At 39.2% G+C, this 22,780-nt stretch overlaps 1 protein-coding gene across 5 annotated transcripts in view; it reads left to right on the top strand.

Annotated features, from left to right (window-relative positions):
• Positions 1-3,662: 3,662 nt before the first annotated feature.
• Positions 3,663-22,780, top strand: part of afap1l1a (actin filament associated protein 1-like 1a) — a 48,336-nt gene continuing 29,218 nt past the window's right edge. Inside the window, exon 1 of one of the 5 annotated variants that reach the window (XM_017698375.2) lies at positions 3,663-3,763. In XM_017698375.2, the coding sequence (XP_017553864.1) occupies positions 3,742-3,763 (22 nt within the window). In that variant the 5' untranslated portion in view covers positions 3,663-3,741. Of the gene's footprint in view, positions 3,764-3,881; positions 3,980-13,545; positions 13,565-17,023; positions 17,043-22,780 lie in introns of those variants that run through there. The other 4 variants (XM_017698378.2, XM_017698376.2, XM_017698380.2 and 1 more) reach the window with 4 other exon arrangements.

Below are 22,780 nucleotides of genomic sequence, written 5' to 3'. Positions count from 1 at the left end.
GGAGTGTTCTATGTGTGTGTGCTGTTAACACTACTAACACTACTATGCCATCTAAACCAGTGTTTAACACCTAAACATAGAAGAGGCAAGAATAAAGAGGCCAAAACAGGTTCTTTGCGTGATGCCATAAAAAACGCCCTTTTGGTTCTCTAAAAATCTTTCATGTAATCAAATGTATGGTTCTAAAAGAACCATTTGTGTATATGAGATGTGTGAGTGTGAAGGACATCATAATGTAAAGGTTCTAGAAAGAACCCTTAAATTAGTATAGAACCCTGACAACCATTACAAAAAGATACGTGAATTTCACATGTGATAAACGTGGGTTTTATACACTACACATTCACACAGCTGTGTGAAAAAACTTGTGATTGCCTGTAAACACAGGGTATTGCACACCTAATATGTGAATTATCTGAAAGTGATAATATGAAGGTTCTTTAAACCTTTAAAAGGTTCCTCAGCCTCAAAAATCTTTTTCAAACATGGTTCTTAAGAGAGCCAAAAAGCAGTTCTTGTATAGTATGACTCAAAGAATGTTTTATGAGAGAAGTATTGGAGACACACATGCAGGGAACTTTAAATTTTCCTGGTATTTCAGGTTTGTCATTAGTTAAGTATCAAGTCATGTCAGATTACAGTTACAGGCTTTAGTATATCAGATGTCATACACAATTTATTGTTAGTCACCACATGTCCACAAATGGTATTTCCAGCTTCTTTTTGTCCAGTAAAATCATTTGTATACAAAGTATGCATTTGTATTCCCCTTAGTGAACAGTTGTTTCAGAAACAGTACTGCTGGTAGCATGTTTAGTCCATTGGCAGTACTACAACACAAACTGCTTGTGTTTTGTAGCTGAACTGACATCTATCTACAATAAACTGTGTCATGAGCATATCCATCCATCCATCCATCCATCCATCCATCCACCCACTGAATTTAGCAAAAAAAAAAATCAAGCCACAGACTTTTGTGAATAAGACTGTAGATTGGTGACTCCTTCTCTACCTTATTTCTGAACACAGCGGTGACACTAGCATGGTAGTGGGATGCTAGTGAGTGTGGAACTGCTATGAGTGTAACAAGCTTGAGATCCACCATCCAAAAATATACCTGCTGATAATCAAGTTTCTGTTGGTTCCTAATGGTATTTTGTTTTCCTGATGGGTCACTATCACAGTGTAAATGTGCCTGGGCCTGATACCACATGCATTTGATGGTTTCTAATTCAGTCTAAAGGTGTCCTACATGGATTCCATTAAGCCAATTCCCATTAGAAAGTGAAAGAATCAGGTTTTAATCCTAATAGTTTTAATATTCTTTTTTCAACAGGAATCCAGCCAATAGTGGCCATGTGATTATAAATAAATGTATGGTTAAATCAGAACCCAACTCATGTAGTTCAGCCCTGGTTTGCTGACTGTAAACTAAGAGATTCACATATCAAATTCAGTGCAACGGTGTGAATCTGGTAGCCTACTGGCTGTTGGGAACAACCTGCAGAGCACAACAGGGTTCATTATTAGAGGCCTTGAAGAAGCATTCTATTGTTATCTCTCATACTCCTTCTTATTCTTCTTCCACATTTTTCTGTGATTAATACAGCCCGAACCGCTTAACGTACAGACTCTGTTCAAACTGTGTTTCGAAAGACATAGCACTGCGCTGTGACTTGTGCTATGTATTTTTGGAGTCGATCGGATTGGTAGTTTTTAATAAAATTTAAAAATGAAAAACCTCCCATAGGAATGAATGGCGGAATGTTCAGAACTTCACATGCTTACTGACATCGATGATGTCACAGCAGGCCACTCAGTCTCACAGACACAGCTGTCACACAGGGAATCTGCTGTAAAATCCTTAAACTTTCACCTAGAAACTCCAGTTCAGTTTATATGTTAGAGAATCTTGTCCTTTCTGAAACCTCAAATTATCTCATCATTTTATCAATTAGCTTTAGAGTTATGAGCATTTCTTTGGCACTAGGCACAGAAAACTGCCCCATTCACTCCCAGGTAAATATCTCAAAATCAGAATCTGCTCATTTCAAGGTTTTCTCTGTGTTTAACTTGTCATAACTCAGACAATTTCTTCTCAATACACACAACATTACACCAAAATAATCCTCAAGGGGTCTTATCTCACAACGTATATCCAGTTAAGTGATAGAGTAACATTTCCTGAGTTATGACTGTTTGTTCAGAGGGTGCAAATCAGACTCAAACAAGGCTTCTCCACTAAGTGCATAATAACAGAGTGACAGTAAATTTGAATGACCCCCCACTCCCCCTCAAACACATACATCCCTCCCTCTTTCTCTCTCTCTCTCTCTCTCTCTCTCTCTCACACACACACACACACACACACACACACACACCTACACTGTTGTTCACCTACACAGAAACACACACAAACATACACACTCTTGAAGCTCTTTTCAAGCACTCTTGCAGTTCCTTCAGGAAATACACATCTAGATATAATAATAATAATAATAATAATAATAATAATTATTATTATTATTGTTGTTGTTGTTGTTGTTATTGTTATTATTTGCATTACTGAATCAAGCACTAAGAAGACAGGGAAATTGTTACTTCTGGAGGATGAGGACATATCTGAGCAGGTAGGCACTGAGAAATGCTGACCTTAACTTACTGAGCTGGCATTAGTTCAGCGGGAGAAATGCAGCTAGATTTTTGAAGTGAGCTCGTGTGTGAAAACAAGCCTCACTCCAGCCCCGGGCAGGGCGGACCTACAAATGAGTTTGTAGTTAAATGGCCAGTAAGTACGGAGCCCCGGAGGGGAAGGAGGTAAAAAAAAACAATGAATTCGAGTGAACGTTTTGCATTTAGTACGTACGTTTTCTTTTATTCATGTTCACAATTTCTTACGTGGTTCGCTCGTTTTCTTTTACTCGTCCGCACGTTTTGTTTACTTCATGGGTACCTTTTTTTTATTCATGGTCACTTTTTTATAATTCGTTCTCTTTTAATGATGGTCATTTTTTATTTTTAACTGAACGTACATTTTTTTGTAATGGGTAATTTTTGTAACTGATAAGATAATGCTCATTTTGATTTGGGGAGTTATGAGGAAACCGTAACTCTTCACAGCAAACGTCCCACAGATTCATCAGTGCAGCTGCAGTTTGGTGGTGAATTGGAGGAAGACAATAAACTACAACCACAATCTTTACTAAACTGCACTTTCTACTGATCATATTTAACAGAGATCCAGACGCAGAGACACTGTTTCTGCTCCCGCGTCAAGCTGAGCTGTTAGAGACCATCACACAATTACAGGACAAAATGACCAGCGTTTCAACATCTTCACATTAACTTATCTACATCTAATCCATAGGTCTATTAAACTCTCTCGCCACGTGACCTCGTCCCACATGAATGTTTCTGTGTGTTTAATTGAAAGTTGACGCTGACGCAGGGAGCTGTTACTTCTGCACAGGACAAATAACACGACCTGTATCTACAACACTGATTTAAAATAAAAGATCGCCATAAAAAGAATAAAAATAAAATAATAAAACATGATCACGATTAAAAGAGGATCGCACTAGGACCCAGAGTCCAACTCCGAGGAAGTGGCCGCATGTGTTTGACTTCATTGAGAACCTTTCAGTGCAGTAGCTGTGGATCTGTCACAGAGCCTGCAGGAGGCTGCGAGGAGTGCCATGTTCGGTCCAGACAAGTCAGGGATTTTTCTTTGACCTGCCACACATGGAGGTAAACAACGGAACATGTGAGTAGATTGTTGCTGTCATCACAGCTAATCTAACAACGTTGCTCGTTCATTTTTATAGGTGTTTTTTGGAAGCTATCTGAAGGTAACAACAGGTGGCTGCTGCTATCTTGACACTAAAAGAAACAGTACAGAGGACGTAGCAGCACGCAGCCTGTCTGCCCACGACTTACCTTTAACCCTCCTGGAGTTCACCTGCACGTGTCTGTAGTGAAGGTGTGCATCTAACGGATTACTCTATGAAGGAAGGATGCTTTCTTCTTTATTTTGAATAAGTGCAGAATGCAGACATCATATATCTAACTAGCTAAAAATCACTGAACCGCACTAGCAAGCCTCATAGTGAACATTCCCCATCCAGTCTATGGTCAACTGTCCCCCTCTTTCTGAGGCATTGCTGCAGTACTGTCTTCAGCTTCATGCTGACCCGCATATTCAAAAGTTAAAAAGAGCTCTTACACCTGGAACATAAGCCCACATGAGTAGGAGAATGATTCAGAGGCTGTCAACTGGGATTACATTTTAATTTCTTCTGGTCTCAGCTTCTCAGACTGGCCTCCACCACCAGCACTCCTCTTTTTGTTTATAATAAGTAAAGCCAGTCTTTAAAAGAAGCTGAGTTCTAAAAGGACCCCCATGGTGAAGGGTTTGTAGGTTTAAGATCTCCTGGAAGTGCTTGTGTTTTAGTAGCCCCTTTCTTGGCGCAGTGTTTTCCACAGGAACTGTGGAGAGCTGCTGTTGTTTTCAGCATTTTCAGGAGCAGTCAGCAGGAGCTGATTTCTTGAAGTGTTTTTTCCTTCTCAAAAAGCCCCTCAATAACAATGAGGTGGTTCCGTCAGAGGCTAGGTGAGGGTTATCAGTTTAGAAATCATAAAAATACACTCAAACATCAGATAATGGTTGCAAAAGGTTCTGTGTTCAATGTTGTTACTATGTTTAGATTTAGGATTATGTTTTGGGCTAAAGTTAAGCTTATATTCAGGGTAAGGAAAAGAGAAATGTTAAAGTGGTGTTAATTAATCTTAATGACAAGTTCAAGTTATTTATGTTAATTGATACTTAATATGTCTTACTGACAACTTCAGCATCTGCAAAGCATCTATAGTGGATGATAAATGTATGTTACAATGAATGATGAGTCATAAGCATGTTGGTCTGATCATATGCCTTTATACTGTACTATGACATCATCTACACCAACTACCTCCCTGATCACCATCCACTGATTCCATAGGCATCTGGAGGCTTGTATACCGTCATAAAACACTCACACATGTACAGGAATGCATCATTAGAGGCATGAGGCTGAATACCAAAGGCATGAGAGTTATTAAAGTTCTGATCTTAATGTGTCCATATAAATAAATGCAAATAAAGACTACTTGATAATTTTTTTTGTTGCTGTTGAAAAATAATAATAATTGAATCAGTGAATCAGGAATGATTAGCTGGCAATTTTCATCATGATAATTATCACTGGTCTCACTTAAAGTGTCTGGTGGACACCAGCACTGCATGATTTGGAGAAAATATGTAATTGGGGATTTTCCCAATATTGCATTTGTGATTTAAATGTGATTATTGTCTATTAATGAAGCTCTAGGCCCTCTTTTGCCACGAAGATCAGAATATCCATTTTTTCCTTGCATTAATAGGTAAAAAGTAGAAAAAAATCTTTCACCTCTAATGGACACACACACAGTTTGAAACATTGTCCTATACTTGTTTAAATCACTGGAATCTTTGCAATCTCCATAACATTTAGAACAAAATTTCAATGAAAGAAAAATAAAAATGGCATTATATTCATGTTGTTGTACAACCTGATAATGGCACTAGAACTGGGAGGCGGGAGAAGTGCTAGAGGGATTTTTCAGCTTCGCCAGAGAGCTTAAGCCTGAAGTCAAGCCTGTCCGATAGGAAAAGAGCTGAGCTGTTGAAAAATCCCCAACTATGGGTTTAAGTTATCTGACTAGCTCAGAATTCCTGCTTTGCATAATACTCACCTGGAGTGAGGTGGTGTTGGTGCTGATTGTTTGCAAACTTCGGTGTTCGAACAATGCAGATGCACTGAATAGCATAATTAATAGAATGTCTAGTCTCCACAGTGCACCTCGTCACAGTTTTACGATGCATCATTACACCCCTATTCTATGACCTTCTTTGGAAACCCTTTTTTATTCAAATTTGTCATCAGTACACATGATACATCACCTGAAAGCTAATATAATCTGCTGCGACATACATTGTGAATACACTATATCACCACCTTAAGTGGTTCAAGGACATGAAGCTGCCTGTGCAGTCCCTTGAGCAGCCTTACTTGGGGATGTGTTTATGCAGTCTATCGTCAGGTGAACACAGGTGTGTCAAACTTCTGTGTTGACCTGTATTCCTCTATCACTTCCTCCTGAGGAAGCATGCACTCTGCTTCCTCTTTTGGCTGTAGGTGAAGACGCTTGTTTTGTGGTGCACTGAAAACTGTTTTTTTCTTTCTCTTTGGAATATTTGGAAATCTGCCTGGTGGATTATTTTCTCTCTCCCAGAGTGTGAGTCTGTTTACACAAACACTAGAGAGAGAATGAAAAGGAAAAAAAAAGAATGTAGCAGACATCCCATAGGGAGCAATGTTGTTCCTGTCTCCATTTATAACCAATCTTGTTGCCAAATGGCTTTTTGTTTATTGAACAGTAGACCTATTTTTTTATTTGTTTAGTTTTTAAAGAGTCCATCAGATTCAGTTAGTTGTAGGCATTGTGGGTCTCAGGTGAGATGAGCTTAATCAAGTTATTTTCTATTTGGCAAGGCTAAATAAAAATGTTATCGCTTTATTGATTTGCTGAAAATCAATGTGTGGATGCTTTCCTCATTAAGTGACCCACATTTGTGGTGAATGATTAAACGCAGAGCAGAGTCTGTTAGCAGAAGTGAATATGCTTCAGGCCTTCCTACACGAGTGTATCAGGTAGGCGTGAAGGGGAATATATCTGTCCTCATGGAGCTGTTTTATGTGTGGGATTGTCTTTTTATTTCAAAAGCTGCAGTGAATCATATTTATTGTTTCCTCCATCTTTCCCCCCCAAACTGCGAGCATATGGAAGAGCTTATGAGTGTCAAGAACAAAGATGTCCTGTCTTGTACCTCTCATAATGACACATGAACCAAACATGTATGTAGACTACTACTCCACTCTCCACTAATACCTTATATTTACTTTACCTTTAATACCTTATATTTGATCATGGAGATCATGAATGCCTGGCATTATATGGGCCAGAGCAATGAAAAGACAGTGTTTTCTGTTTGCTGGAGTTTCTACATGCCTGGACCAGTCTTGATTCAGGCAAGCTCATCAGGGCTGCGAGTCAGCACAAAGCATTCTGTTCCCTCAGGCTTGTGGGAATGCCACACTTGAATTAATACATGGATATGGGTTAGCAAGCTGTAGCTCAACAATGCAACAGTCTGTCAGTTCTGCTTTAAAGGCAAAAAGCTTTTCAGATGGCAGCATTCTGAGTTAGAGAGTGATGGGCTTAGCTTAAAACAGCTTTGTTTGCGTTGACTGTTTTGTGCCAGACCACTTATCTCACCTCATAGTTTGCTAGTGAGGCTGGGTGATATGGCAAATATAGAATACCAAAATATGTGGACCTGAATACATTTTCATGATACACAATATCTATCACAATATTTTGATATTTTATTTTTGACAAAACAGATTTTACAAATGCTTTAAAATGAGTATAATAATTATTTTAAAATTCAGTGTTTTACATACTGGACAGTGTTACATCCAATTATGCAATGTAACAACCAATTAAGTGGCATCCTCTGACATTGTAGGATTGAGCTAGCAGTCTCCTAGTCTTGCAGATGGTCAGAGAGTCTGGTGTTTGTTCCTTACTAGGTCCAAGAACCTCCTACTTTGACAGGACCGGGCCATCTGACTGACTTAAACTCAGGATCATAAACTGCTCTTAGACCAATCAGGGCTGAGCTCCTGACCAATCAGTGACAAACATCTGATGAAGTTGGACTCCTGATCCTTTTCATGACGTCTGAGGCATCAATCAGACATTTGAAAAAGTTCTTTTTAGCCGTATTCTCCAGTAAGTACTAATACAGTGGCAGTAGCAATGGCGTTGCTTTTTATTGTTATAAATGCTTTACGTTGTGCTTATTTACGTAGCATGATTTCTTTCTTCTTTGACATTTAGCCGATTGACTTATTATGCTTTCATGTGCATGTGCATCTAGGTTAATCACAGCTTGAGTATATATCCACAGCTATAAAACTAATTAACTGCTGTTCCATTTGTTAGGTTTTATGAAGCTAAAACTACGTCAGGAACCCTGTCGAAGTTGAACGTGCTTCGTAAGACAGGCCCCATGAGTAATGATTAATGATTTCAATGCAATGTTGAAAAAACAGTAGCTCAAAATTAAAAATGACATTATTGATATGCCCTTCATATTTTCAGAGGGTCTGTCATTTGCTGTCTTCCCAGAAAACCACTATCAATGTCCAGAACTTGGCATCTGGATTCATTTTATCAGATTACAGTGGGCGAGAAGTGGAAGGGGCTTATGCTATGCAAGGGCCCACACTTTAATTACAGGTCGTTTTTGTGAATTGATAAATTCTAGTGGTCAGGATTTTTGCATCTTATTTTTGTTAGCCAACTGGCATTTAAAAAGTTCAGTTTGAGAACTGTACAACTGTATATTTTTAACACAAAGTAATTAAAAAAAGAAATGCAGAAAATTGCATCAAGCATGGAAATGTCCATATTATTCCCAGGGACAAAGAGATTATATAGTCATATCCTTCACCACATACTGACAGCAGCTCCCATCTCCTGCATTTGAAGTCTAACAAAGGAGGCTTTAAATAGGGTTTGGTCCAGTGTTTAAGACCTGTAATGTAACCTCAGTGCTTTTTAGTGATGGTTAAACAGCCCATGGTGAGGTTCTGTTGTCTGCGGTTGCTATGGTGATACCCCAGCCTTCAGCCCTGCCCATGACTTGACAGTGAGCAGAAGCTCCACCTGGCAGCTAGAGGAAAGCCAGAATACATTAAGCTGTAAACATCAGCGCCCAATGCTGGTCAGCCCACAGCGATTTTAGGGTTATGCTCTCTGCCTCTCAGTCTTCTCCTGCCTGACTGGATAATGCTACATGTGCACATCTACATGCAGGTGCAGGGAGGGTTTAGAGTGGCGTGTCTGATTTATTAACCTGGCTCCGAGCAGAGCGCTCATTAAGTTTGCGTTTAGCGGCGTCGACCCACTAAGCTTGATTTCTCAGGGTGTATCTGAAGGTGAGGTTGTGGAAACATGCTGACTTTGTAGCTGCACTATAACCATTGGCTTTGTATGAATTTGTTGGGTCTGCAAAAGTGATTTATGGAATCTTCCACTCAAGTATTTGGCTCGATGGAGAGCTGCCGTAATGTTGTTAAAGCATAGTGCCTGTACACTTCCTCAACATCTCTCCTCTGTGTGTGCTTCCTCTCTAGAGCTGATCTATGAGGAGAGGGCAGGGGTCGAGACTGCGCCCTAGTGAGGGGAATTTTCCAACTTTCCTTGATTTCAATGCACACACATAGAGCAGACACACTCCCATGGACATCCTCTCCATGAATATTCCCAGGACAAAGCCTCCAGTCTTTGTGCAGTCACAATGTCGAAGGGGTCTGCACAGTCTTAACAGTGTCAGTGGAACACAGTAGTCCTTCACAATGGCAAAAATCAATGGCCAGTGGAAGGCATATCTGCAGAATGAAATCATGGGGGTTTTTGGGTGATAAGCAATATGAATTAGCCTGGCGGAACTGAAGGCCTCTTTTGTCCTGGAGTGTGGCTGACTCACCCTCTTCGTGCCATATTGGGGCAGGCAGTGAAAGAGGGCTGAGGGGTTCTGGCTGGGTTGGTGGCACTTCACTGACCTCTATGGCCTGACAGCACCAGAGCCAGCGTGTTTCATTTCCACACTCATTCACCCACTGCCACCCCTTCTGACCCCTTGAACCCCAGATCAAGGAACTCTTCTCAATGTACTGTACTGTAGCAATGGAATGGTTACAGGTTCTAATGACAAAACATGGTAGAAAACCCACAAAACACAAAAATAGGCCTGCAACATAGTATCAGAATCTAAAACTTTGCAAATAATTTTAATAGTAATGAAAATGAGAGACTTGTCAGACATGTTCAAATAGAGCAGCAGCAGATAAACAATGAAAATATAAGCCACATGTAACTATTTCAGCTGCTTCTATATGGGATGTCAGACAAGGGATATTTGTAGTCACTGTTCATATTGAGTGGATACAGTGCCCAAGATCTTATCCAGTACAGATTTGAGGCACAACAACTGAAGCAAAAAGGAAGGTTCCTGCACATACTGTAATCATTTTAGTACGTTAATTTTATGTAAACCCTTCATGTTACATTTTACATACCTTTATATTTTACATCACATTCTAAACAGGTTTTTTGGTTTTTAGCCCAGTGTGTCCTTAATTTTGACTTTGTGCCAAGGATTTTCATTTGAGTGCATCACTCCTCTGTATAACTACTTTTTAAAAAAAATGTCATGGTGGAAGTGAACAGTTTTCTAATAGAATATACATGAACACCAGCGCAATACATATTTACATAGAATGTAAACAGAAAACAGTAGTAGTGCTGGAGATCATTTTAAAAATGACTTCAATTGTAATTTATTCTCTGTCATTATAAAGAAATAAAGATTCACTATCTATCAAAGCAGCACGTATTGCATTTTTGATAATTATTGGTAACGGCCATCAAATCAATAGGTATATATTACACATGCACAGCAATGAGCTGACTTGTGAGCCACAGCATGAGTGAGTGTCACACGGGAGTGCTAGCTGCCACATTAGGACAATTGCATCTGAATGTGACAGTATTCTCCTTTCTTAACTTTAGTTGAATGTTTAGTAATGGATTTGTAGTAAAATGAAAACCTGCCATAATACATAATACTGAACAAACAAAATTGCTAATCATCCCTAGTAATACCTCTAGTACAATGATTTCAGTATGTATAATTATTTCTTAAACATTTTCAGTTAACTTTAACATAACTGTTAACATTAATAATTAATATTCATTTCAGTCACTGATATCATGTGACATTTTCATATTGTTTCATCCCTACTGTACCGGTGAGTTCCACCACCTGCCTAACCCACTGACCTCCCTATCACTGCCTCCTCCAGCTCTAAAGGCTCATATGACATATGACAGCCTGCAGGGGATTTCCCACTCTGCCCAGCCCACTTGAGCAGAGAAGCAGATAGACCATGATGAGTTACAGCTACCAAAGCTGCGACCAGCTTTCTTCTTGGAAGAGCTGTGGCAACCTGTTGCTTGATGATCAGTAACGTTATTCATGTCAAACATTAAGCAATGAGCATAAGCACTCATGCCGCTGGACTGATTTTTGTTTTGCAAATTCCATCTCTCTTCCCCTTGTGGCTGGGTGCGAGCTTCAGTGGTTATAGTGTATGTGTGTGTTTTTGTTAGTGTATGTGTCCGTTTACTCCCTCAAACCTGATATCATTTGCGACGAGTGATCTGGTATGATTCTCTACTTCTATCCTCCCTTCCATATTCACTAATGCATGAAGTCTGCCCCAGTAAAAGCCTATCTCACTATGGTGCATTGACCTGCAGGTTGTGATTCAACTGCATTAAAATAAAGTATGACATTGAATGTATAATCAAACCTTGAAATTATGCACAGGTGCTGGAGCTACAAGATTTCTTACAAGATACTAACCCCTTAGTGCAGGTTAAGTTCATAAGGTTACATGACAATTACACAAGCCTTTCAGGACAGCTAACATAAATATTTATAAGCACTTATTCCAATAAGTGCTTATAAATAATAAGTGGCAAAATGACATTGCATGTTATGACAATTGACTTTGTAGCTCATTGTATTTTTGGTTTGTCAAACTCTTTATTGTGAACATATTATACCACTTGACAAGCAAGACTGGCAAAGTTGAGCACTTCTAACAAGATGCTTTGACACTGTGATAACACTGAAATGAAAGTCTACTGTATTGTAGTTATATTGTAAAAGTTTAAATCCTAATATGAAGCCCTATAGCAATACTATAAACCTGGAATGCAATTTGAATATTTTCTCTGCCCCTTAAGTAGAATGAGTAAATTTTTTCCATTTATAAGATGCTATGAATTCTAATAGTAATGCCAAAACACTAAAATAAGTTATGTATATTTTATTTTATTAGACTTTGAATAAAATGAGCAGTTCGTACAGTTTTTGTTATTTATTTATTTTTCTGGGGTTCAAAAATGTGTTTATTTTTTTGAAACGTTCTGACACTCAAAATGTTGCTTCATTGAATCACGTCTTTCTCTCATTCTCTTAATTCTCATTGAAAAACTTCCTTGATGAAGGATACATCCAGGCCATTTTGTGTCATCTTTGGGAAAGACTTGGGTTAGAAATTTTGTCAGGATTAAAATGCCCAGTAGTATTTTAAGAATTGCATTGTTAGAAAGTGGAGATAAACTGTGAAATGTGAAACTAAAAGTCAGCTGTCATATTGTGCTACATCATTTCAAGCCAAAAGGATTATAGCAACTTGTGATTGTTATGGCAACTTGACATTGAAGTGGGCAAAAGCAGCCTTTATAACACTTTTTAAATGTATATGTAGGTTATTTTACATGTTATGTCAGTTGTCATGAAAGGCTTATGTAATTGTCTTGTTGCCTCATGAACTTAGACTACAGTGCAGTGTTCCCTCAAATACAAGTGTTGCAGTTATTGAATTGGAATTGGAATACTTGTATTTCTTTCTTTGCATTTTTACTTTTTGACAATGTTATGATAAGAGTCTGGTATATGACGTTGGCCTGACAAGTTTGATGAATCATCTTAAAAAAAACAATAGGAAAATATAAAAAAAAACCTGTTTGTTGCAGTGAGTTTTGACAGTAGATGAAGAGGAAAGCACTGTTGTGGTTATTCGCAAGCAGAAGTGTTTGGCTGAAGGAGGGTTAATTTCACTCCACCCAGGGACCCTTTAGGCCATGGACCGAGAGCTGCACTCCACAGGGTGGAAGTGATTACAGTTTCATTAGTGCTGTTGTCTTTCAGTATGTCCTCTGGCTTTAGTACCAGGCCCAGGACGTGCTGCACCTACCACACATTGTACAAGACAAGCTGCAAACTAGCTAAATAAAATCTCATTAAAATGAATAAAAAACCACAGTAGTGATAAATAAAACAGTAATTGTATTTATTTTTTGTTACACCCTTAGCATCCTATGTAATTCACAAAAGCTGTATTTGAACGAGACAAATGCAGGTTCTAAAGCAGCACATGGCGCATGAGCAGCTCGACTTCAGTCTGAGTATTAATACATTATTACCGCCTATTGGATATATTCTGAATTACAGTAACCAACAAATGAAGTTATATGTTATTATGAAATGTACATGTACAGTATGAATAGTATTCACATTTTTCTAAATGGTGTATTTTTGAAAGTAATTCTGAATTGCACCAAAATAATCAAATTGCACCGTATTGATCATGGTCAAATTTGGGCTTACAGGAAGTCTTGAACTGAAGTAATTTTTGTAAGATTTACACCCCTACTGTACAGTATAATAGGGTCCTGGCAGTGGTGGAGCTTCAGGCTGTGGTGGGAAAGGGGAGAGAGATGAAAGCTTCCTGTGTCCTGCTGAGCCAAGGCTAGCCTTCACAGCAGGTTAATGCTTAAACAGGTGAGTGGGAGTATCTGGGCTATAACTCTGCCACTGTGTGTGTAGATAGGCTGAACAGGGCGACCCTGAGAAGGCCTCCTGCTAATGATGAGCTTCCTCAGCTTCAACCACCAGCTAAACCTTTTCACTGAAACAGGACCTATTAACTGTGGCAGCGCCTGCAAGGCACTGGAGTTATGCAGGAGCACTCTCTGCAGTAGCCCAATTACTGCCAGGCATTGCATTGCTGTGCAGAATTGTCACCGTTTAAGGCGTTAGCTAAACAACATTAATACAGTTTTCCTTGTACCCCAAAATTCAAATAGATTTACTTTTGTAGTTTCTGACACTGTATGACAAAAATGTACAGAGGTGTGTTGAGTAGCTAAAAACGAGGATTGCTGCACCTCGCTGGCCCTGTAGTCGAGAAACTGTGAACTGGATACCTGAATACCTGAGTCACTCATGGCTGGCATGGTTGTGTAGGACGGCCTCTAACACTAACTAGCATGGGCATTTTTATGCTGATGCAACAGAATTGTCAATTAGTGTTCTCCTCCAAGAGAACTCAGTGCTCAATGATATTAAGTTAGTGGCAGATGTAAAAAATGCAGTGACTGGCTTTGTGTGTCTTGGAGGAAGTGCATGCTAGCCTGCACCCAACTAGGCCCAGCTAGCAGGTTGAATTGGCCATAATTCGAATACGATATGATGACAACGATGATGAAAACATTATGTGATATAATGTATATGACTACATCCTCTGAAGACATGTTCCTTAACAACTCGACCTTGTTTGAGACAACGGTGTAGTTGTACAATCCGAGTTGGTGTACATAAGCTTCCGTTACTTGTTAGCTACCTTAGCCTAGTAGCTCTAGTGCAAAACTAAAGAAGTCAGCTTCTTTAGATTTTCAGATTTTATTGTGGCACTATTCAGGTATTTGATGTGTAATATTATGGGTCAAACTAGTGTACACGGTAGATGACTGCACCTATGGTCTTTGTTTCAGATGTTTGAGAGTTGTCATTTTTTAAGATGGAGATGCAAAGTGATCTAGAGTCTTCCTAAGCTTTAGTGCAGTCCCACATTTGGGAATGAACGCCTCGAGATGGTCAAAGTTAATCAGTACTCCCGAAGAGTGTAGGTTTTCCCGAGCTTTACTATGCCTTGCACGTTCAACGCTGTGTGTCTCTGTACTGCTTTATTTTATGATAACCTGAAGCATGTTCTCATCCATCATAAAGCAGCAGGAGTGACATGCAATTTCCTCTTTTTCCACACAATGTGCACCAACCTTAATACAGTATATGGCTCAAGTCACACCCGGAGAACTGTAAATTTTTCCACATGCTCACCTGCTACCTTTTTTCCCCTGTGTATGGTTTATAGGGCAGACATGAAGAAAAGAATTGGAGATACTTCTCTGATATAGCCATTACTCATCACAGGTTTGGGAAAGCATAGATATTTGAAAAAAGACAAATGTAGGCCACTGTCAGGCCTGAAATATTCAATCCTAGAATCCTCATTATATTACCCTGATAAAATACTGATCATTAGGCTAACAGTAAGTAGATGTGGAGAGACAGTCAGCACAAACAAAATAGAACAAGAGGAGGACTGATAGACTGCAGAGGAGGAATAGGAAACAGAAGTAAGGGAGTGATAGTCAATGTCATCGGCTCAGACAGGAAACTGCTGCTTACCCTGAGTGTTTTTCACCGGTGTAGCCAACCAACGCAATCAAGACGCTTATATATAGAAGTGTTGTTTTCTATTTCTAGCACTTGGAGTGGTTTTGTTTGCTTGTGTACTTGCAGTTTAATCTGGTAGGCAGAAGTTCTGGGTTTTTTTTTTTAGACATACAGTTCTAAAAGTAAAGGCCCCCAAAAAGGGTTCTTTGGAGCAAAGCCATGAAAGAACCACACTGGGTTTCCCAAAGAACCAGTCACTTGAGTGTTTCAATACTGATGCTCAGAAAAGCATATTGTGATGACTGAGTTACACTAAGGCTAGCTTGGTTGTTTTTATTAGCTTATAGAACAGTGGCTAGGATAGCCATCAGGATTGGTCGACACCACACGAATTTCAAATGGTTGTGTCATGTATTAGCGTAAGGCACGCTGGGTATTGTAGTGAAAGAACATTGCTGAATGAACATGAGCCATATAAAATTGCGAATTCTGTAAAATCAATTAGGCTAATGGGGTATAATGCTGTGCTACAGAATACAGAATAACATTGTAAACAACATATTAATCTTACCATTTTAACCTGTTAAATTAGTTTTAGGCCAGAGTATTCAGCCTCCAGGTTTACACAGTGCTAATCAATGTCCTATAAGCTTCCATACAATACTTATACAGGGCTTCCATGTGTAGCATTTGGAAAATGGTTAATGTTTCACATTGATGTACATAAAATCACTACTTCTTGTATTAACAATACAAAATTGGTATTAATTATAATAGTAGTGTTTGTGTGCTAATAAATGCCAAACAGACAGCTTAACTTTTGTATAGTAATGCTAATAACTAATATCTAAGATACCTCAGCATATATCACCTAACAGTTACATCACAATTGGATTGTGTTATGAAAAAGGGAGTTTCCCTCTTTTCCCCCCTTTTAATTTAAATATTTTTTTTCTTGGTAAGTGGCATCCCCTTGCACCCCTTTCAAATTGCGCTCTGGCTATAAGTGTGACTAGCCAATGTGTATGCACTCCAGCAAACTACGCACAGTTGAGAGGTTTTCCTATGGGAATGTCAAGGTGTCCAAATAATAAGTGTTTATTTTTTTAATCTCTCAAATGTGGGAATTTCAGTGTGATGTCAGCTGTTTTGGAGCTCTGCGTAGACTTGGCTGTCTCCTGCAGATTTTTGGCCGCTCCTGATGTGAATATGACTGGAATTCAGAGATCTCTTCGTGGCTGAATGTGGTTAGGAGAGGATTACAATGTTTGGAGTTGCTTTCACAGTTACTGCCAGAAGCTATCACTCCATCTTAGCCTGGCTTTAGTATCAGAAAAAACACTTTCTTTTTTTTATTACTTAGATGAGTCACAGTGATGTTTCTGATCATCTTCAGCAATCGGTGACTAAGCACCCAGAATGCCGTTACACTATGTGGTACTGTTATGACGTGGATTATGGCTTTGTACTTCATCTCGCTGTAGCATCTCAGCTGAGTCACTTGTTATGTCCATGATGAGAAGGCACATCAGATTAGGGGGCAAAGAAAACATCCTGTAACAGCCCAAACATCTGCCTCGCCGCAGGATATCCATATTTGATGAGAGACCTGAGGTTTATGTTGGAGGGCTTTCCCTTGCTATTGACTTTGGGAGTGCTTAAGCAAGATGTCATCTCACAAATCTGATGCGGTATAAAAGAAAGCTGTGGGGGGATTGTGTGGAGAAATTCGAAACCCACTTATGGAGCCTTCTCCCTCTCCGAATTTGTGCCATTTAATAGGAATGGACTGCAGCTGTCGGTCTGTATCTCCAACCCAGTTGTTTGTGTGGCTCTGCTAGTGTGTGTTCTTGCTTGTGCAGGAGGCTAGACTTTATCTGTTTGTGTGTGTGTGTGTGCGCGTGTGTGTGTCCCTAGGCACCTCTGAGGAGGTCACAGGGCAAACTGCTCCGTCATTGTAATGCTGTCCAGTGTATGTCAGCTAGGGCGGTCTGCAGAGTTCAGTCACCCACCAAGCTCTGACATCAGTAGAGTTAATTATAATCTTATTTACAGTAGGCCTGGACTTTTCAGCACTGTTAATGCAACAGTTCAGCCATAAATTTTAATTTTCAAAATTTTCCACTCTAACCCCAAATGTAGCTCATTGGCCAAGACATGTTTGGTGTTTGAAGTTTGCTTCTTTCATTTTGCACTGGAGCAATGAGGCTAATGTAGCCAGGAATAATGAAAGCTTATACCCTACTTATTATCACTGCATGTTAAGTCATAACTCACTTAGCACAAACCACTTTAGATTGGTAAGTAATATGAAACAGACTTGTTTGCTGACACTGTGTGTAATATGACACACTTTTATCTAACAAAATACACAAAATATGCTGAATGGATAAAACAGCTGTAGCTGTCATTTTTATATTGGTATTTTGTACATTTTACAAGATGCAAGATCACCATGTTGAACATAGGCTTACATGAGCAGCTCTACAGTGTGTGCAGAATTATTAGGCAAGTTGTATTTGAGAGGATTCTGTTTATTATTGAACAACAACTATGTTCTCAATCAACCCAAAAGACTCATAAATATCAAAGCTTAATATTACTGGAAGTTGGAGTGGGGTTTTTTTAGATTTGGCTATCTTAGGAGGATATCTGTTTGTGCAGGTAACTATTACTGTGCAGAATTATTAGGCAACTTAATAAAAACCAAATATATACCCATCTCACTTGTTTATTTTCACCAGTTAAACCAATATAACAACACAAAATTTTCTGACATTTCTGACATTCAAAAACAAAACCAAAAACAAATCAGTGACCAATATAGCCACCTTTCTTTACGATGACACTCAAAAGGCTTCCATCCATAGATTCTGTTAGGTGCTTGGTCTGTTTATGATCAACATTGCGTGCAGCAGCCACCACAGCCTCCCAGACACTGTTCAGAGAGGTGTACTGTTTTCCCTCCCTGTAGATCTCACATTTTATGAGGGCCCACAGGTTTTCTATGGGGTTCAGATCAGGTGAACATGTCATTATTTTTTCTTCTTTTAGACCTTTACTGGCCAGCCACGCTGTGGAGTATTTGGATCCATGTGATGGAGCATTGTCCTGCATGAAAATCATGTTTTTCTTGAACGATAACGACTTCTTCCTGTACCACTGCTTGAAGAAGGTGTCTTACAGAAACTGGCAGTAGGTCTGGGAGTTGAGCTTCACTCCATCCTCAACCCGAAAAGGTCCCACAAGTTCATCTTTGATGATACCAGCCCATACCAGTACCCCACCTCCACTTTGCTGGCGTCTGAGTCGGAGTGGAGCTCTCTGCCCTTTACTGATCCAGCCTCGGGCCCATCCATCTGGCCCATCAAGAGTCACTCTCATTTCATCAGTCCAGAAAACCTTAGAAAAATCAGTCTTAAGATATTTCTTGGCCCAGTCTTGATGTTTTATCTTATGTTTCTTGTTCAAAGGTGGTTGTTTTTCAGTCTTCCTTACCTTGGCCATGTCCCTGAGTATCACGCACCATGTGCTTTTTGATACTTCAGTAACGTTGCAGCTCTGAAAAATGGCAAAACTGGTGGCAAATGGCATCTTGGCAGCTTCACGCTTGATTTTCCGCAATTCATGGGCATATTTTGCGCCTTTTTTTTTTTCAACATGCTTCTTGCGACCCTGTTGGCTATTTGCCATGAAACGCTTGATTGTTCAGTGATCACACTTTAAAAGTTTGCCAATTTCAAGACGGCTGCATCCCTCTGCAAGACATCTCACAATTTTTGACTTTTCAGAGTCCGTCAAATCTCTCTTCTGACCCATTTTGCCAAAGGAAAGGAAGTTGCCTAATAATTAAGCACACCTTATATAGGGTGTTGATGTCATTAGACCACACCCCTTCTCATTACAGAGATGCACATCACCTGATTTACTTAATTGCTAGTTGGCTTTCAAGCCTATACAGCTTGGAGTAGGACAACATGTATAAAAAGGATGATGTGATCAAAATACTCATTTGCCTAATAATTCTGCACACAGTGTACACTGAAAAAGTGTTATTTGGAAGCTACATGATTGAAATGTGTATGTTGGTAACTCAGTAAAATACATAAAATCAACACAATTCTTGCCTAACATCAGAAAAAAGAATTAGAGTGAGTGTGTTGATGTAATATATTTGATCCATATGGAACCAATGAACACATTTGAGTACATCCAAAGCAACTTTTTTCAGTGTAGTTGAGATTACTTTAGAGGGAAGCTCCCTTTAGCAGTTGCTGGATTGGAGTGGATTTTAGGAACCATCAGTTTTATTTATTTATTCTTTCTAGATAACATACTGCTAGGTAACGATATATTTTGCAGCCGTATTATTACTGTGGTACTACAAATCATCCTGGCAATAGACAGAATGGATTACTCAATAGGAATGACTCATCAAATAAAAGGGACAGCGAGCTAAAAGGTACCTGGATGGATACCTTAACTTAGCATGTCTCCTTTTCTTGGGATAAAAGAAACTTGTCCCTGGCATATATTTTGTGCTGAATATAAGGTACAAGGTGCTGTTTTCGGTACTTTTTTGTTCAATGAAAGAGGTGAGAGCCTGGGGGTGTGGCCATACAGAGGGCCATGCGAAGAGGCTCATGGGTCCCCTTAAATAGGGACATTGTTGAAGTTGCTGTACTGTGTGTTTTGTGTGAGTTAGTGGTTGCCATGGAGGGGAGAGCTATGGCTAGTCTTGACCTCCCCCATGAGTTTGACTGCATGTGCCTTCTCTGCTGTTGTTCAATAAAGGCTCTTTTCTTGCGCAGTGCTGCAATATGATGACTTATCAATGGCTTGCCTAGCATTCGTGAGTGGTTGACATCACAGGGATTCTTAGCTGTTATATGATGTAAGTGCAGAAAGCCTTTGTCCAGTTATTGGCACACATCATGACCCAGCATCTCTTTAACAAGAGTTTAAAGAGTTTGAACAGTTTTAGCCTTACCACAAATGTAGTCAATCATTCAAAGCATGTTTAGTTCTTTAGTTCTGTACTGAAGCTACGGGGCTAATGCAGCTAATAACAAATAGGTATCTAAATATGTCTGTGTATCTATAGACAGGCTTCCATTACTTCTTAGCTAAATTATCGCTGTTGTGCAAAACTAATCAACCCCACTACCTTTGACTGATTGACTGCCTTTGGGTGAAGTCTACTATTGTGTAAACTCTTTAAACTCTCTTTAAGAGAGTGAAAGGTCATTATGATGTGCCAAAATCTGGTCAAAGTGTTTTTGGACTCACTTATGATTCACTTTCTCTTTTATTCGTCTTCTCTTAAAATGAAAAATAAAGTTTTTTGCTTGGTTTATTGCTGCTCTTTTATATGAGATCTGAGACCAATGTTTGAAATTGTCCTTTGTAAATAAATGACATAGTTGGATAACTCTGGTGTTTTATGTACAATTAGATCATTGTTGTGGAGGGATGTCTGGAGTGAAATTGCTCTTATTTTGTTTCCAGTATATGGCTCATACAGCACTGTGTCATCTTTCAGTATCTCAGCTGTCTTTTTAACAAGGCAGATCTTAACATGCTTTCACGAGTGTTTTAACTGTAAGAACAGACAGAAAAGTGTCTGCTTTCATGCTTTCAGAAGCAGAGAGATGGAGCCACTGATATGAAGGGCTTATCTGAGCATGCGTGTGTGTGTGTGTGTGTGTGTGTGTGTGTGTGTACATAAGATGATCCACACATACGCGTGAGCTTGCCCTTCAGATATTCGGCATGTCAGATCCTGTGCAGCAGTCTGGACTTTTTGTCAGTGGGCTGGAGCAGCCCGTGCACGCCAGCAGTCAACTCCACTTTGCATGAGAGAACTAAACAGAGAGAAGTAAGACTCACCTGGGCATAGCTGGAGAATGACTCCTTTGTGTATCAACTTACAGCGGCTTGAAGCTTGGCATGCACGCTGTGGAATGGCCATAGTCCTCACACAGATAAAGCACTTGCATTCTTGTCTGCATATGGAGTAGAACACATGTTCTCCAATCACTTCTCCAATCATTTTTATATCACATGTTGTGAGACTGTCATAGTAAGAAGGTCAAACCGGCTGAAATTAGCATATAGTTATACTTTTCAACACAATACTGAAAGTGTAGAGTGAGGTTAAAAAGCTGGCAGAAATAAAGTCTGCTCAAAGCTGGTCAGGGCTGGTGGATGAGGCATGCCTTCACACTTTTTGCTCAAACTGAGGAGGGGGAGGTGTGAGTGTGTGTGTGTGTGTGTGTGTGTGTTCTTTTGTTTTTAGACCTGTGTAAGGACCAGATGTTATGATGATATTAGCATAAAGGGGAGCACTGAGGGTGCTGCAGCAAAACCAGATCTCAGGATTGTTTAATTTTTTACCGATTAAAAAAATGAGTAATAATGATACATTAAACTGAACTAAATCATTACAGAACAAGTAAAGAGGTGTGTTTAGTTGTTTTATGGGGGTGCAAACTACTAACCTCACTAACCTTTGAAAGTGTTTTAAACTATTTCTGAGCTAAGAAGCAGCCTAATATTTCTTTTTCACTTAAAATTAACTGGTGTAATGTGCAAAAACTAAAATAACAAAAAGAAAGAAAGCAAAAAAACTAAGTACTTCTACCAAAGTGTCTCTTTTAAGGTCACTTTGCTGGTCCTGAACCCGGATGAAGGAGGAGGGTTGAACGTAGAGTAGCAGTTCCACCGCACATAGCGTTAACAGTCTTTTGATTAAATTTAATATGCTAGTATGATATGCTAAAACACAGGACAAAATTGATTTATGTAGGGCTAATTTACGTAAAAATGATTTATGTAATGTGGTTCTAGACAAAGCATTAAAGACATGAAGTTATTTTGAGAAGTGACGGCCTATTTCAAAGGCAAAAAAAAAAAAAATCAACAGAAGAAGTTAATTTATTCTGAGTTCATTTGTAGTTCTAACATATTTAGGGTGTTTTTTACTCACTTTTTTTCTCTCCCACACAGTTATTCCTTTATTCTACAGCTTCAAATACATGCAAATTGACAATTATGCAAATTAGGCGATGGCGTCATTTAGCGATTTCTAGCGACTTTTAGAACAGCCAATAGCTACTTTCCTTACTGAGGAGTTGGCAACACTGGACCACTAAACAGCAGAGGGTGCCTGCGAGTGAGTCCTCAATGTATGAGAGTGAATGGAGCCCAATGGCTAAAAACGAACAGTTAAAATTGTTTCTAATCAGAACGTTTCTTTAATTTTAGAAAGTATAAAGATGTATTTCACTAAAAAAAGCAAAGAAAACTCACCTATATATTTCCTTTTCTACAGTAAAAGAGTTTGGGCAGCAGAAGGCGGGCATTAGTGCTAGAGCGGGATGATTGATTGGCGAGTGGAGCAGCTCATTGGCTGTCCATGACGTCATGGACCTACATGAGGCACCATTTTAAACTCCTACAGCTCGAGTTTAAAAGCTCTTAAAAATATAACAGCGGTGTTAAAATGTTTTATGATATTCACTGTTCAGGAAATTAATA

Source organism: Pygocentrus nattereri, chromosome 8 (genome assembly GCF_015220715.1).
Source record: "Pygocentrus nattereri isolate fPygNat1 chromosome 8, fPygNat1.pri, whole genome shotgun sequence".
NCBI lineage: Eukaryota > Metazoa > Chordata > Actinopteri > Characiformes > Serrasalmidae > Pygocentrus > Pygocentrus nattereri.
Note: the sequence above shows the minus strand (reverse complement) of the source record. Positions and strands in the feature narration are given on the sequence as shown.